This window comes from Prunus persica, chromosome G3 (assembly GCF_000346465.2).
Source record: "Prunus persica cultivar Lovell chromosome G3, Prunus_persica_NCBIv2, whole genome shotgun sequence".
Lineage (NCBI taxonomy): Eukaryota > Viridiplantae > Streptophyta > Magnoliopsida > Rosales > Rosaceae > Prunus > Prunus persica.
The window spans coordinates 26,723,310-26,738,412 of record NC_034011.1 but is presented as its reverse complement, the minus strand read 5'-3'; the positions used below and the strand labels follow the sequence as shown (position 1 = coordinate 26,738,412).

At 38.3% G+C, this 15,103-nt stretch overlaps 4 protein-coding genes, 1 long non-coding RNA gene and 1 other non-coding gene across 7 annotated transcripts; 2 read left to right on the top strand and 4 right to left on the bottom strand.

Annotated features, from left to right (window-relative positions):
- LOC18783679 (heavy metal-associated isoprenylated plant protein 32) lies at positions 711-2,302 on the top strand. The gene is made up of 3 exons (XM_007217338.2): positions 711-1,125; positions 1,210-1,285; positions 1,420-2,302. Exons 1-3 carry the CDS (start codon positions 1,093-1,095, stop codon positions 1,818-1,820), a joined length of 510 nt encoding a protein of 169 aa, XP_007217400.2. The 5' UTR covers positions 711-1,092; the 3' UTR covers positions 1,821-2,302.
- On the bottom strand, positions 2,098-3,440 carry LOC109947856. The gene is made up of 2 exons (XR_002270627.1): positions 2,932-3,440; positions 2,098-2,296 (listed from the first exon to the last, which is right to left on the bottom strand). It is a non-coding gene; the product is annotated as an uncharacterized LOC109947856 (long non-coding RNA).
- TRNAH-GUG lies at positions 2,877-2,948 on the bottom strand. Its single transcript has one exon. It is a non-coding gene; the product is annotated as a tRNA-His (tRNA).
- Positions 3,998-7,697, top strand: LOC18782947 (chloride channel protein CLC-b). Of its 2 annotated transcripts, none has more exons than XM_007216975.2 (6): positions 3,998-4,444; positions 4,554-4,754; positions 4,875-5,052; positions 5,263-5,795; positions 6,012-7,164; positions 7,349-7,697. In XM_007216975.2, the coding sequence occupies exons 1-6, from the start codon at positions 4,242-4,244 to the stop codon at positions 7,454-7,456; spliced, it is 2,376 nt and encodes a 791-aa protein (XP_007217037.1). In that variant the 5' UTR covers positions 3,998-4,241; the 3' UTR covers positions 7,457-7,697. The 2 variants fall into 2 exon arrangements, with proteins under 2 accessions (XP_007217037.1, XP_020415153.1); XM_020559564.1 differs by having other exon boundaries at positions 4,354-4,444; positions 4,540-4,754.
- On the bottom strand, positions 7,578-11,642 carry LOC18782009 (uncharacterized RNA methyltransferase pc1998). The gene is made up of 15 exons (XM_007216238.2): positions 11,353-11,642; positions 11,127-11,241; positions 10,885-10,996; positions 10,727-10,771; positions 10,536-10,603; positions 10,395-10,449; positions 10,206-10,285; positions 10,030-10,113; positions 9,842-9,955; positions 9,333-9,451; positions 9,116-9,233; positions 8,703-8,836; positions 8,453-8,606; positions 8,244-8,323; positions 7,578-7,862 (listed from the first exon to the last, which is right to left on the bottom strand). The coding sequence occupies exons 1-15, from the start codon at positions 11,547-11,549 to the stop codon at positions 7,775-7,777; spliced, it is 1,563 nt and encodes a 520-aa protein (XP_007216300.1). The 5' UTR covers positions 11,550-11,642; the 3' UTR covers positions 7,578-7,774.
- LOC109948155 (LRR receptor-like serine/threonine-protein kinase FLS2) lies at positions 11,693-14,885 on the bottom strand. The gene is made up of 2 exons (XM_020560118.1): positions 13,568-14,885; positions 11,693-13,483 (listed from the first exon to the last, which is right to left on the bottom strand). Exons 1-2 carry the CDS (start codon positions 14,883-14,885, stop codon positions 12,096-12,098), a joined length of 2,706 nt encoding a protein of 901 aa, XP_020415707.1. The 3' UTR covers positions 11,693-12,095.

Below are 15,103 nucleotides of genomic sequence, written 5' to 3'. Positions count from 1 at the left end.
AAAGATATAAGCTTGGGATCATGGACCTCACTTTCAATACTTTCACCGCAGTTGGCTTGCATGTCATATGCCTCATCGTTAGTCTTATTGTGGCTAACAAAAACATTTCATTAATCTCGTTTTTTATTTATAAACTATGATCTTACTCACAGAGATATTCAAAGAGAAAATGTTATTAAGCATTACATAATTTACAATAAAATTCGATGAAAGTGTTATCAATCTTTAGGAAGGGACTCGGATTCAAACTTGTAACTGGGGATCGAAAACATTGTCCTACACTAATTTATTTTTGGAAAAAGGCGGATGTTATTTTATTAAAAAGAAAATGAATAACTAGTATAAAAATCAGGCTATGTCCTACACTAATTTAAATTTGAAATCTCAGTACATCTCATGAGATTCTTAAAATAAAATAAAATAAAATAAAAAAAATCTTCAGTACGTAACATATAGAAATCCGTTCTTGCAAATCTTCACCTAAAATAATAATTTCTATTAACCTTATACTGTTGCGGAGAATTAGATGGACCTAATAAATACTATATTAACCTTATATAGGAAGTGGATCCATCACATTTTAGACATTTTCCTAAACCAATTTTCTCATTTGGTGCATTGATGGTAGGGTTCCTAGAAAACCTACCTTATCTCGAGTTGTATACAATTGTGGGATCTTTTTTTTTATTTTTTTTATTTTTTATGTTGGATACAATTGTGGGAGTGAGAATGAGATATCTCCAAATCCTAGAGATTTTTGTTTAGCATTCAGAAATATGGAGTGATCCTCCAAATGGAAAATTTTCTTCTCAGAGATCTTCGCCTGGTTGAATCTCATGAGGGATAAGAAAAAGAAGAGAAATAGTTTGAAATCACCGGTTGAAATGTGTTTGATTGATTGGTTAATTCGTGATCATAATTACTGCAAAACATTCCCGACAAATTATACTCTATATTTTCTAGAGGCCCGACCTACTAATTTTCTATTTAAACACCCAACGTTAGCTCTGTTTTAAACCAGAAAAGTGCACACACCAAGAAGCAGACACTTTCCTCAACTCGTTTACGACCATAATTTAGTTTTCGCTCATCATGTCGGAGTCCGATGGCAATACTGGTTTCATGGTTAGTGTCGTTTATCTCCCTCCCTGTTCTTAATTTCCAAGTTTTTTTTATAAATTTTTTGTTGTTGTCAAAATGGTTTTGTAGAGTTGTCAATTGAAATTGGATACCAGCACCCCTGGATGGCATAAGACCATGACCAAAGTTTTAAGCAAAATCAAGGGTACGTACGTCTATATACATACATAGATTATTATATATTTCTTCTTTAAATTCATGATTTGCACAATTACTTTTGTGTTAATCTCGTTGTTCTTGAATCTTAATCACTAAATTAATCGTCTGATTTGTTATTAGGGTTGTCTTACACCATTGATGCACAAGCCGGGATTGCGCATGTTTCGGGCACAATCGAGCCGGACACCCTTCTCAAGTTATTATCAAAATCAGGGAAGCATGCAGAGCTGCTTAGGATTGACTCGGGATATAAGAATCAGTTCTACACGGCAAAGCCTGTTGCTAATTACAGAAATGGACATGGTTATGGGCAGGGTTATTATAATAATCATGATTATGGATATTATAATCCCAATGGAACAGGTAATTCCTACCCTATAGCAACAGATCCCTACCATCATCAACGGTACTACCCTAATTACCATGAGCGGACGCCACAACCCCTGAGTTTCCCACAGCCACCGCCGCGGATGGAGATTCACCCATTTTATGATCCGGACACCCAATGTACCATCATGTGATCAGTTATTGAAATTAAAATGCCATGGATTTAGGGTTGGCGTTTTAATATTACATATATGATTCCCACTACATATAAAATGTGGGTTATGAAGTTTGGTTTTTCCCTTCTTCTTCAATATTTGGGAGTTGTTAAGGGGTTTCATTTGGTTTGCGATTCTCCGATTATTAAAGGAGAATGTTAAAATTTTTTGAACGGAGTTGTTCTCCATATATTTATAATTATAAGAAGTCAGGGTTTGAGTGTACTTGTCTCAATGTTTTTGAAAGAGTGTAGACTTGAACTGTAATGGACATCATCTATATAAATATATATTTTGGTTACATGATCATGGGATCCACTGGTTCGAATACTTTGACAGATGAGATGAGCCTCCTCCTCTCCTCAGCCAAAACATAGGGCAACATTGAAATAGCCCACACAGTCCTAGTCCTACAGATGTACTGAATGCACATCGTCTGGATATTTGAAACTGATCTGAAATGGACAAATCAATTTTGTGAATTATGTAACGCTCGAGTTTGGTTGATTGAGATCAGTATGCTAATTCCAAATGCAAGTCCATCCAACTTAAAGAAAACCTTCTCGTTTTGTTCGTTCAATAAAATCTTTTGCAATCCTTTGCTGTTATTTTACTCTCTTTTTCTGCCAGTAGAATTTGGTAAGTTCTTAAAGACATTTGTTTTGTTTTTTTTATAAAGAGAAAAAAAAAAAGGAATCAAAATTAACTGACCTATGATTTAACTACACTCTAATATTCAGATTAAAATATAAAAGTAACTAAGTACATTATATTTAACTACCAAAAATACTAATGGTACATCTTAATACACTCTATCACACAACACCCAATCTTTTTGAGAGCTAGCTGTCATGAAACTTAAACACAATGATTATATAGCTTATAAAGTTCATATAAATATGATAAAACATTGGTTTATAAAGACGTCTGAAAATATGTTTCATATGAGCATCACGTTAAAAGCAAGAGAAAAAAAAGTCTTAAACTTGTTCATTGGTCATCAAATTGCCAAAAATAAGAAAAAGGTCTTTGTTGTGTGGCTGCTGGGATTCGAGCCCAGGTCTCCACGGCCACAACGTGGAATTCTTACCACTAAACTACAGCCACAAGTTGATGATAGGGGCTCACAACATATTATATAGCTGTTTCTGCAGTATGCTGACATCTGGGACCATGGGAAACACATGAAGATCCAGAATCTGACTATTGGCCGAGTGGGAACCAAGCTCATTTACTTTGTCTTTGATCTGGATCTACTTTAGAAAACCAGGGCCTCGATTATTTTAGATCACGCAAAAAACTAAAACGTTTATTTTAAAAATAAGTAATAATTTAAACTATAAGAAAATGAAAGATTTCTCTCACACATTACTATGGTGTCATAAGTATTTAAATTTGAAACCTACTAGTCACTGGACTACACCTGAAAAAAGAAGAGCAAGCTACAAATTACAATAGGATGGGACTGGTGGTGAAGAAGGCATCCACATCCACCTACACATGACATGGAAACCTGCGTATTCCGGAACATTGCTGGTCCAATTTGGCGGAACATGAAGAATACCAAATTGTTATTGTCCATGGAAATGAAATCCGAATGGGTCCGACAACACACAAATGCAAATCACATATTATATTAATGATACAATGGATAAACTGGCTTTTCAATCACCCAAAGGCCACATCTTATGCGCACCGTTGATCTCCGCCAACTGATCATTATCAGATGTTGACACGTGCTCTGCCCTAAGTGGCTCTCGCATTTTGTGCCTATCTGTCTAGAGAAGGAGGTGGCAGATTGCTGATTCGGCAGACGTTGATAACATAATAATTTGTGCGAAACTTGTGCAAAGTTTTGGAATAATTATCATTATCATTGTTTAGAAAAATGCACAAGTCATGTAAAATCCGTAGCTATCAATCATGTGCCCAAAATCGATTGCGTAGATTCAAACGCAACTCATTTGTGCAGATTATTATGAAACAATCCACAAAAATTCTTAAATTCAAGCAAAATGGATGATAGCAATGTGTTATGTGACTTTACTTGAATCATTATTACCAAACGTCCAAGCCTCCTAACCTATTATTTATTATTTACGAGTAAGGATTCAGATAGGTAAAGAAAGAAAATACACAGGACGAGAAGATGTGTCCGTAAGTCTTGACCTTTTATTACAGGACGAGAAGATGCCATCGTATATGTATTACATAGAGTAATGCCACTATTGTCATGTATGTACAACAACGAACAAGTGTCAATATATGTGTGTATTTATTTATAAAGATACATAGATAGGACTGCATGACAGCTTCTCGCCAATCTAACATTCGTAGCAAATAAGAGTAGCTGTCTCTGTCTCTGTCTCTCTCTCTGTGTCTGCAACTTCCATTGTTTCGATGGAGGAAAATTCAAACCAATGTGCAGCAGAATCAGCTGCAATTCCTCTCAACATGGAAGGAGAATCTAATGATGGGGAAGAAAGAGATCCAGAAAGCATTTCACTGAGCCAACCACTCCTCCGGAGAAACCGGACACTCTCTTCCAGTCCACTGGCTATAGTTGGAGCAAAAGTCTCCTACATAGAGAGCTTGGACTATGAGTAAGAACTAAAACACATCCCATTTTCTAGTTTCACTTGAAAGCAACTCCCAAATGCTAAATCCTTGTTCTCTTCATCCTCACATTGAATTGAAGTTGGTTTGATGCAGGATCAACGAGAATGATCTCTTTAAGCATGACTGGAGAAGCAGATCCAAAGTCCAAGTCTTGCAATATATATTCTTGAAATGGATCCTCGCCTTCCTTGTTGGACTTTTAACTGGCATAATTGCCACCCTCATTAACCTTGCAGTTGAGAATATTGCTGGCTACAAGCTTCTCGCCGCAGTTAGTTTCATAGAGAAAGAAAGGTTTGTTGCATTCCTAACCACACTCTCAATGTTATATTCTACGTCAATCAAAATCTCATATTATAGTCTGTTCAATTATCTATGATTACAAAAACAATGTGTGGGAATTATGTGGTGTAGGTACCTCATGGGGTTCATCTATTTAGCTGGGGCCAATCTCCTACTGACCACTGTTGCTTCCGTTCTCTGCGTGTGTTTTGCACCCACTGCGGCCGGACCTGGTATACCTGAAATCAAAGCTTATCTAAACGGAGTGGACACTCCTAATATGTTTGGTGCTACAACAATGATTGTCAAGGTGGGTTGGCTTTTTCAAATTGAATGTGTCTCAAGATAATTTCAGTAAGTGACTGCTCTATTAAACTACTCTTAAAATTAGACTCCGTTACAATATTGAAAAAGAAAAAGAAAGCTAAATAACAAAACTGCTTAACACAGTACACGGGAGATTTTACTTAATTTCTTCTGTTTATAAAGCTAAGTGGCATGATAAACTTTCATGTTGCAGATAATCGGAAGCATTGGGGCTGTCTCTGCAGGCCTAGATCTTGGAAAAGAAGGACCTCTAGTGCACATTGGAAGCTGCATTGCTTCCTTACTAGGCCAAGGGGGACCTGACAATCACCGTATCAAATGGCGCTGGCTCCGCTACTTCAATAATGACCGTGACCGCCGGGATCTCATTACTTGTGGCGCTGCCTCTGGGGTATGTGCAGCTTTCCGAGCCCCTGTGGGTGGTGTACTGTTTGCTCTTGAAGAGGTGGCAACATGGTGGAGGAGTGCCCTTCTCTGGAGAACTTTCTTCAGCACAGCCATTGTGGTCATGGTGCTTAGAACTTTCATTGAAATATGCAATGCCGGGGGATGTGGGCTCTTTGGAAAAGGTGGGCTTATCATGTTCGATGTAAGCACTGTTACTGTGACGTACCATATGATGGATATCATCCCTGTAGTTGTAATTGGCATTATTGGTGGAGTTTTGGGAAGCCTGTACAACTTTTTTCTCCACAAGATCCTCAGACTATACAATCTCATAAATCAGTAAGCAACCTAATCCAAACTTCAATCTTGTAGTCATAAACATAAGCGGATTTTAGGATGTAAAGTAACCTTGCAAAGCTAAGCCAACACCAGAATATACTCAGCTGACCATGCTTTTAGTAATCTGAGAGAAATGGTTATTCCATGTTTGACAACCAACACAATGTGATGTCAACTTGATGGTAATAATTACTTCTTGAATTACTCTCTTGGCAGGAAGGGTAAAGTTCACAAGCTCCTCCTCAGTCTCAGTGTATCACTCTTTACCTCTGCATGCTTATATGGTCTCCCTTTCCTCGTTGAATGCACACCCTGTGATTCCTCTCTCGCAGAGTCTGTCTGCCCCACCAATGAAGGGTCTGGAAACTTCAAACAGTTCAACTGCCCAGATGGCCACTACAATGACCTGGCTACTCTTCTCCTTGCCACTAATGATGATGCAGTTCGAAACATCTTCTCGACTACCACATCCGCTGAATACCATCCTATCTCCCTCCTAATCTTCTTCGCACTTTATTGCATCTTAGGATTGTTTACCTTTGGAATTGCTGTGCCAACTGGACTGTTCCTCCCCATCATCCTTATGGGCTCAGCTTATGGGCGCATGCTTGGTATCGCCATGAAATCCTATACGAACATTGACCAGGGGCTTTTTGCTGTTCTTGGTGCAGCTTCTCTAATGGCAGGATCAATGAGGATGACAGTTTCACTATGTGTCATATTTCTTGAGCTCACCAACAACCTCCTCTTACTACCCATAACAATGATTGTCCTCCTAATTGCCAAAACAGTAGGAGACAGCTTCAACCCAAGCATCTATGAGATTATACTGCATTTAAAAGGTTTGCCTTTCTTGGATGCACATCCAGAACCATGGATGAGGAATCTGACCGTAGGTGAGCTTGCTGATGCCAAGCTGCCAGTAGTCACCCTTCGAGGAATTGAAACAGTGGAACGTATTGTGGAGGTCCTGAGAAACACCACACACAATGGTTTCCCTGTTATAGATGATGGAGTGGTGCCACCAGTAGGATTGGCCGTTGGGGCAACCGAAGTACATGGACTAATCCTTCGAGCTCACCTTGTTCATGTGCTGAAGAAGAAATGGTTCCAAAGAGAGAAAAGAAGAACAGAGGAGTGGGAAGTGAGAGAGAAATTTACCTGGGTTGAGTTGGCTGAGAGGGAAGGAAAGATCGAGGAGGTGGCCGTGACAAGTGAAGAAATGGAGATGTATGTAGATCTGCATCCCCTCACTAATACAACACCTTATACAGTGATGGAAAGCATGTCAGTGGCAAAAGCTATGGTGCTTTTCAGACAACTGGGACTCCGTCATTTGCTCATTGTGCCAAAGTATGAAGCAGCTGGGGTAAGTTGATCAAGCATTCTCATTTTACTAAACACCATGTGCTTGTTAACTAGAGTTACAACTTACTTACACCTACGCATATTTATTCAGTACATTGAGCAAATTTATTCAAGATGGTCTTTCGTTATACACTAAAATTTGTAAGGGCCAATATCACTAACCTCAACGTGTGCTCCATTTATAGGTGCCTCCCGTGGTTGGGATCTTAACCAGGCAGGATTTAATAGCTTACAACATTTTGAATGCCTTTCCACATCTCACGAAACCCACAAGCAGAGAGAAGGGGAACTGAAAACGTCTTCTCCTCAACCAACGGAACTAGCGGCTTTCCTGACGCAAGACATTGCTTTCTTTATTATTATTTTTTACTCAATTATTTATTCTTTCATCCAATTCCAAAGGAGTGAGGTAGATACACAACAATCTGCAATTTCATTCACTTGTAACTATTCATATCACACATGTCTCGGTCGATGATGAACAAAATTCCATTCTTCAAAAGGGAAAACAACACAGAGGTATTGGTTTTGTTATTTTCTCACTCTACTAGATAGATTATCCTACTCTTCTTCTAGTAATAACCCCAGCAAAAAACAACATTGAAAATTCTTCACAAGTGTTTCTTCTTCTTCTTTCCTAATTTCTTTTTCTTTAGACTGATACCTTGGCCCCTCTTGAACACAGCTAAAACCTCGATGCTGCAATCAGGGAAAAAATAAATAAAAACTTGTCATGGAAAACTTAGCAAAAAAGAAACTGGAAAACAAAAAAATGTACTAAATGCAAAGATGATGGAATTAGCATGACAACATATGCTACATTCCATTTTTGCTATGTCAACCATCTATCCTTCTTTTTTGGGAAGTCAATTTCTGCCTAGATAAGTACCAAAAACAAAACGTCTGAATGAAATGCTGGAAATCTTGCATAATCGATCTCCAAAACAAATAAGCATGAATTTATTTTCAATCAATAATGAATGAACCTATAGCATATATGCATATCCATGCAATTTAATTGTAATAAGATGCATCATATGTTGGAAACAAGGGGGTTAAAGAATAGAAACTGATATATACCTCTGGGTTCCAGGGAAAAAATTATATCCATGGGCTTTTTCCAATTTCCATGCCTTGCTAGACAATAACAACTCGCAATCCTGTTGAAACATCAATCCCAAATTACGTAGAGGTAAAAAATGGTAACAATCAAACCAGACCAAGACAGGACTGGATAATCAGAGCAGAATATAATTATTTCATGGAACTTTGTAGCAACCAATTTATACCTCTTTGAAGCTTTCCCATCCACAACTAATATAAATAAGGGTTCGAGGCAATGTTTTGCTATCCTCTGAAGTTATTTTGCTTCCAATCTGAACTGAAGCTTCTCTTGCGCGGAGCATCCATGGTCTCTTCTCATCCTTTTCTTTTGAGCTTGAACTGAGTTGACATATAAATTATTGGAACTACTTACTTTCCACTAGGACCACCAGTGAGGTCCTTGACTTCAAATTTTGAATGTAGAAAGGGTCTAACCTCTCTGAGTATGACTTAGCTTTATACTCGGCTGAAGATATACTCCGCAATGCATCAACAAGAGATGCATCCAGTCCCTTTCTAGGAGGATCCACAACAAGTACATCTGATCCCGTGATCCAAGAAAGAGGTTCCTAGTTTATTTGTGAGAAATATTATAAACCCAACTATTCAGCAGAAATCATAAAGGAACAATAACGGAGAAACCTTGAAAATTGCTTTGTATACATGTTAATATAAACATGAAATTCGTAAGAATTCACATACTAAATAATAATTTAAAATTTATTCTCATACTTTCTCTTTAACAAATTATCGCCATATTGAACATCTAAACCTGAAGAAAACAGAGATCTCTACTATGAGGTAAAAATTTATGATATATACATAAAAAATTTCAAAGGGTTACCAACTTTAGAAGTATCTGCAAGATGCCAGCTGATACTGCTATCTACTAAGTTTGGCAGGCGGTCAACTGTCTTCTCAAAGGATAGTTTTGATTCTTTATTAATCTCGATGCACCTAACAGACCTAGAAAACAATAATAATTCCATATCAGAATGTCTTATATTTAAAAATAAAGACTGAACTTTTGAGGTTTTATACATTCACAATTATCCCAATTCTTGCCTGCATTTTCTTGTCACAGCTAATGATAATCCAATTACACCAGCTCCTGCATACAAGTCAGCAACAGATGATCCTTGAGGGACATACCTTTGTAACTTCCGGAGCAAGGTATCAAAAGCCTGGGATGAAGTAACATTAGACCAGGTGATATAGAGTAGAAACTTTTTCAAGAAATGTAAAATTAAGAAGGTATGATTTTCCAGTAATCAAGTTTCAGAAAACAGGTTCCAGTCAGGATGGTTAGATGTTAAACCGAAGATTCCTTCTTTTACACGTTTTAAATTCTGATTCCTTCAGGATCCAAGTATACCCTGAATAACAACTATATCATAATATATGTGCATTCTAAGGGACTTTTCTTTTTCTTTTTTCTTCTTCTACTCTTACATTTACAGTGGTTTATATGGCTTTAATTTCTACACTCACAGTGTGATGGAAGTTGATGTTAATGAAAATATAATTATGCATTTCAGTCAAATTTCAATAGTTAAAAAATAAGATTAAAATACCCGTGTGTTTGCTTGGCCAAAACTGGAAGGAGCCAAGGAGATATCAATTCCTCCAACATGTTCCCAGAAGTCTCTTTCTCCTAAAAGATGTCTCCATCTGTTCCCAAAAATTATCTGCATCACCGGGTAAACATATGTAAATTCAAGATCATGTAATAAAATGACTAAAAATAACCCTTTGGACTCACATTGTTTGTTGATGTCTGAAAGTTGGCCCATACAGAGTGAACCAGATTGACTTTGCTTCTTGTCCCACCATTTCTCCATATAAACTGGAAACAAGTATACAGTCCATAGATTTCAAATATAATTCTTTAAAAGATAAGGTTTACAACAGCAAAATAAAATGAAGTAGCTAGCTCACATTGGCCAAGGCATTCAGTTTTTCTGAATTCGGGGAATTTTCATTTCTTGAGTTCCAAACTAAAGCTACCTGCACTTTACCTAGAAGTAAGTATAACTTAAACATTAGTTAGATTTGAGATCAATTTTTGCGTATTACAGAAAATCTGATTCTAAAACTCACATAATTATAATGAATTCAGCTACTAACCATTTTTATATCTTTCGGAGGCAGGAAGAGATGTATCATGTGTTGTCACGGCCATCTGCACACCACCATTAATTGAGTTACCAGAAAATTACAACTTACTAGCATATGTTCCATGTACACTTTCATTATCTTGAATCTCACCTGCACATAACGTAAATCACCCGTCCCCTCATCTTCATCATATGGCTCAATGCTTAGTTCAGTAATACCTGAAAATTATATAAAGAAGTACAAAAATAATTCAACATTCAAAAACCGGAAAAAGAAACATATAAACAAAGAAGAATACAAAATATGACAGGTAACATTGAGTTTTAATAACTGAAAAGGACCTTGTTTAAGCAGCTCCACTGCGGCGTTAATACTTGGATGATGAGCTGCAAAAACAGAAAAAAGAAAATACAAACTAAACAAAATTAAAAACTGCAAAAGAAACAATTGAAGATTAATCCAATGATTTAAAAAGTTAGTAGGATTGGGAATTTGGGACCTTTGCATTGAGGAATATCTACTACATTATGAGTGCCCTCCTGATAAAGCCCAATCAGAGGGTTTTCTGACGAGCCACGAACGGCTAATTTTGCACGACACCTCCATCCCCACTAGCACCACACCAAATAATATCAAGACTCAAAACCCTAAATAATACCAGGAAGATAATTTTTTTTATTTTTTTTCTATAAAAAAGGCCTACACTTTACGAAATTAAGGGGGCAAATCGTTAAGTAATACCAGTTTGCAACTGTCAAATGTAAAATCTGAGACTCCAACGGCCTTGAAGAACTCTGTAGCCTCGTCAACGATGACCGGACGGTGGAGATTGAACTCGTGGGTACACCCGGAGCACCTGAATATCCAGGCGGCAAATTTAAAATAAATAAAAAAGTTAAAGCAACGATAATAATTATTGTGGGAAAAAAAGAGGGTAAACTGAAAGTGTGTTGTCGAAAAGAGTTACGATTCGAAGTGTGGGCAGTGGAGGGCGCAGGTTAGCGAGGGCGGAGGGGTTGCGTTGGGGCTTAACGAGGGAGAAGGAGCGGCTGAAGCTGGGGCTGGAGCTGAAACAGCAGGTGGAGCGCGCACTGCGCTTGGGGAAAAGTGGCAGGTAATGAGTGGAGGTGGAGGAGGACGTACGGAGAGGAAGCACAGAGGCATTGCTCCGCCGTTGCTCTGGCGGGAATGGATAATAAACAAATAAAGAGGGCTGATAGAAAAGTCTCAACGGTAAATAGAATAGCGTGAAACGCGGTAATTAAACTCGCGGTTTTTAATGTGGTGTTGGTGTTGGTGTTGGTTAGACGCGCGGTTTTAGATGTGTTGTTTACGTACGATTACAAGATAAACCGCGTTTCTATTTTATGTTTCTCTAAAAAAAGAATTAAAAAACAAGAACATAGGACAATACTAAACATTGCTTTATTTTCTGACCCCAAAAAAACAAAACATTGCTTTATTTGCTTGCAAACATGTGCTTTTACATTTGCAGTTTCTTCTGTGGTGGTCTATGAGCTTTTGTGCAGAAAAGTTCCAATGGATGAGACAAAACGAAGGAGAGCATCTTTCACTTTGTCAAGGAAGTGGAAATAGGCACATCTCCAGGACTTCTTGATGACCAAAGTCCCACAAACTCCCCAGAACCCTACAATGAAACCTATCACTATGCTGATGATGAACCCTAGCTTTTTAAATTCACTTCCATCATCATCCTCTTGGAACTTGAGGTGCTTCTCCACTGTCGTCTTGGCAACTGGGTAATGGATACCCGCAAAGAGCGGCATTGCCCTCGTAAATTGATAGATCAACCAGGGTCTGAAACTGGTTGCCTGTTGGAATTCTCCCAGACAAGTTATTGTATGACAGGTTGAGATGATTCAAAAATGTTAAAGAAACCATGCTCTGTGGAATTGAACCTGAAAGTTTGTTTGTTGATAGATCAAGAGTTTCTATCCGCTCCGAGTTTCCGATCTTTTCTGGGATATTTCCTGTCAAATGATTCATGGACAAATTCAAAGTGCCCAACATTAAAAGTCTTGTCAGCCCCACAGGCATCTCTCCTGACAAGTTATTGTCTGAGAGATCAACACTATTAACAAGGTAAAGGATGGAGTCATATACAAGCACTCTTCCTTTTGACACCACCTCCAGTTTTCCCTGATAACTGCTTGTATCTTTGTCTGTGAGCTCAGATTTGAAGCCACTCAAATTACCTATGCACTGTGGAATTTTTCCAGAGAGATTGTTGTGTGAGAGGTCCAGTATGTGGAGATTGGAAAGGCCACATAACTGTGAAGGTATGTTTCCAGTAAACGAGTTGAGCCTCAAACTTAAAATCAACAAAGAGAGCATGATTTCTCCTATGGAAGCCGGAATCGGTCCAGAAAACTTGTTGTCACTAAGATCAAGACTCTTCATGTCAGTGCAGTTTCTCAAGGAAGGAACTTCACCTGAAAAGTTGTTGCTAGAGAGGATCAAGACGTTGAGTAAAGTAAGAGAGCCTAAGGATCTTGGGATTGAACCGGAGAGACTGTTGTTTGACACATCTACAATATACAATAATGGTATTTTGTTCCAAAAATGAGGAATCTGACCGGACAAGTGGTTGTTTGAGCTAACCATGGTTGTTAATTGGCTCATATTAGTAAGGGACAGGGGAATTCTTCCACTCAAAGAGTTCCTAGAAATGTCTAGATCTGACAGAAAGGGCATCACTTCCCCAATGTTATGAGGAATTGGTCCTGAAAACATATTATCTCTAAGATACCGCATGGTGATGTTTGATGACCAGAGTGGGAGGGGGACCTCAAACCTGTTCGAACTCAAATCAACGGTGGAAGAATTGCTGAATCTTAATGAGTTGGGCACCCTGCCGCGTAGTTGATTATAAGCGACATCTAGTTTACTCAATTGCAAATCCAACTGCGAAAACCAATCTGGTATGGTGTCTGAAATCAAAGCATTATTGAGTACCACTATGGTCAGCTCAGTCTGATTTCTGAGCCATGTAGGAAATTTGGGACCCAGTTGGCATGATCTAATGTTCAAGTATCTCAATTTGAAAGGAGGTATCCAATCAGAAGGTATGTCGAAAACTGAGGAAATGTTTGACGAAGCTTTTTCAATTTATACATCTTTTAAGCCTCGAAGTTTCGCCAAATGAGCTCCTGTTATGAAACCTTCCCATGTGTTTTCAGAGATATCTAGTGCAACCAGCGATGAGAGCTGCCCGAGACTTTCTGGGATGATCCCACTCATTTGATTTCTTGCGAGGTAAAACTCCTCCAAAGATGTTAAGTTTCCAATCGATTTTGGGATTGAACCGTGAAATGAGTTGTCCCACAATGTGAGGTATCTTAAGCTTTTAAGGTATCCCAAAGAATCAGGCAGTTTTCCTGTCAGTCTGTTATATCCCAAATTCAATGTCTCTAAGCGGCTGTTTGTGCATGCAGACAACGTATCAATGAAATTAGTAATTTCACCAGTAATTTTGTTGATAGAAAGTCTTAGCGTCTGCAAACTGCATAGCCTTCCCAAATTTCTTGCCAACTGACCTCCAATGCCTGAATTCTCTGATAAATCAAGCGTCTGGAGAGACGTCAAACTACCAAATGTTTCTGCGAGTTCTCCATGGAGATTGTTGGACTTTAGGTGAAGGTGGACTAGTTCAGTCAGATTAAACATCCAGGGAGGTATCGTGGAGTTGAAACCATTGCCAGAGAGATCAAGAACCAAAAGGGATGTGAAATTGATGGAAGGAAGAGTGAGAGGAAGGATGGAAAGTCTACAAAAGGGCAAATGCAATTCAACAAGGGAAGGGAGCATATTAACAGTGGGAAGCCAATATGATGCAGCCTTGGAAAGGTCAACTCCTTCCAAGTTGAGGTACTTTAAGGAAGAAAAAGTTGCAAGCCTTAGCCAGTGGAGATCATTCTCAACTGGTTCAAAAAGGTAATTACTGAGATCAAGATAAAGCAAACTTGAGAGGTTTCCAAGATTGGGGGGAATGGTTCCACCAAAAGATGCACCAGAGAGATTGAGGTATGTAAGTTTCTCTAGTGATCCAATGAAACTTGGAAGCTTTTCACCTCCAAAGTTATTCATGCTCAAATCCAAGTAAACCAAATCTTTCAAAACAAGCAAAGAAGGGTTGATCTCACCACCAAATCCAAATGCATTCCCTGCTGCTCCATCACCATCCAACCTACCTATTTTGTAGCGATTGCGAAGATCGAGCCTGTTGACACGTCCAGTTATGTTGTTGCAGCCTACACCACTCCATTTACAGCAATATTCTCCCACCCAAGATGAAAGCCTGTCCAAAGGATCTGTAAGGCCTTGTTTGAGCTTGAGAAGGGCTTTCCTCTCTATATCCATGCATTTCACGTTATGATGATCAGCAGCACTGCAGAAACCAAGTTTAATGGTTTCAAGGTATAGAATTCCTGACAGTAAAATTAGTGAAACAAGTTGGATGGAAGCACTACTGTGACCCATACTCGTTATGCAAGCATGCAATGGGAGGGATGATCTGCAGGAGTGAAGATATGAGTCTGCAAGATTTAAAGAGAACAAATGTCCTGCACGTATTAGTGGGGAGGATGGAGAAAGAAAATTGAGTTTTTCTTAATAATAAAAATAAATAAATTTATAATTATATATTAAAAGAAGGGTTCGTTGAAACTAATTGATTAAGATATAAAATAATTTATATT

Excerpts from the sequence above, each read along its gene's own strand:
- LOC18783679 (XM_007217338.2), top strand. The coding sequence starts at position 1,093 with ATGTCGGAGTCCGATGGCAATACTGGTTTCATG. Across the intron at positions 1,126-1,209 it reads ATGGCAATACTGGTTTCATG|AGTTGTCAATTGAAATTGGA; the intron begins GTTAGTGTCGTT and ends ATGGTTTTGTAG. Across the intron at positions 1,286-1,419 it reads AGTTTTAAGCAAAATCAAGG|GGTTGTCTTACACCATTGAT; the intron begins GTACGTACGTCT and ends ATTTGTTATTAG.
- LOC18782947 (XM_007216975.2), top strand. The coding sequence starts at position 4,242 with ATGGAGGAAAATTCAAACCAATGTGCAGCAGAATCAGCTGCAATTCCT. Across the intron at positions 4,445-4,553 it reads ATAGAGAGCTTGGACTATGA|GATCAACGAGAATGATCTCT; the intron begins GTAAGAACTAAA and ends GGTTTGATGCAG. Across the intron at positions 5,053-5,262 it reads CTACAACAATGATTGTCAAG|ATAATCGGAAGCATTGGGGC; the intron begins GTGGGTTGGCTT and ends TTCATGTTGCAG.
- LOC18782009 (XM_007216238.2), bottom strand. The coding sequence starts at position 11,549 with ATGCCTCTGTGCTTCCTCTCCGTACGTCCTCCTCCACCTCCACTCATT. Across the intron at positions 9,956-10,029 it reads TTCAGACATCAACAAACAAT|ATAATTTTTGGGAACAGATG; the intron begins GTGAGTCCAAAG and ends CCGGTGATGCAG. Across the intron at positions 8,324-8,452 it reads GATGGGAAAGCTTCAAAGAG|GATTGCGAGTTGTTATTGTC; the intron begins GTATAAATTGGT and ends ATGTTTCAACAG.
- LOC109948155 (XM_020560118.1), bottom strand. The coding sequence starts at position 14,885 with ATGGGTCACAGTAGTGCTTCCATCCAACTTGTTTCACTAATTTTACTG. Across the intron at positions 13,484-13,567 it reads CTCTGAAAACACATGGGAAG|TTTTCGACATACCTTCTGAT; the intron begins GTTTCATAACAG and ends ACATTTCCTCAG.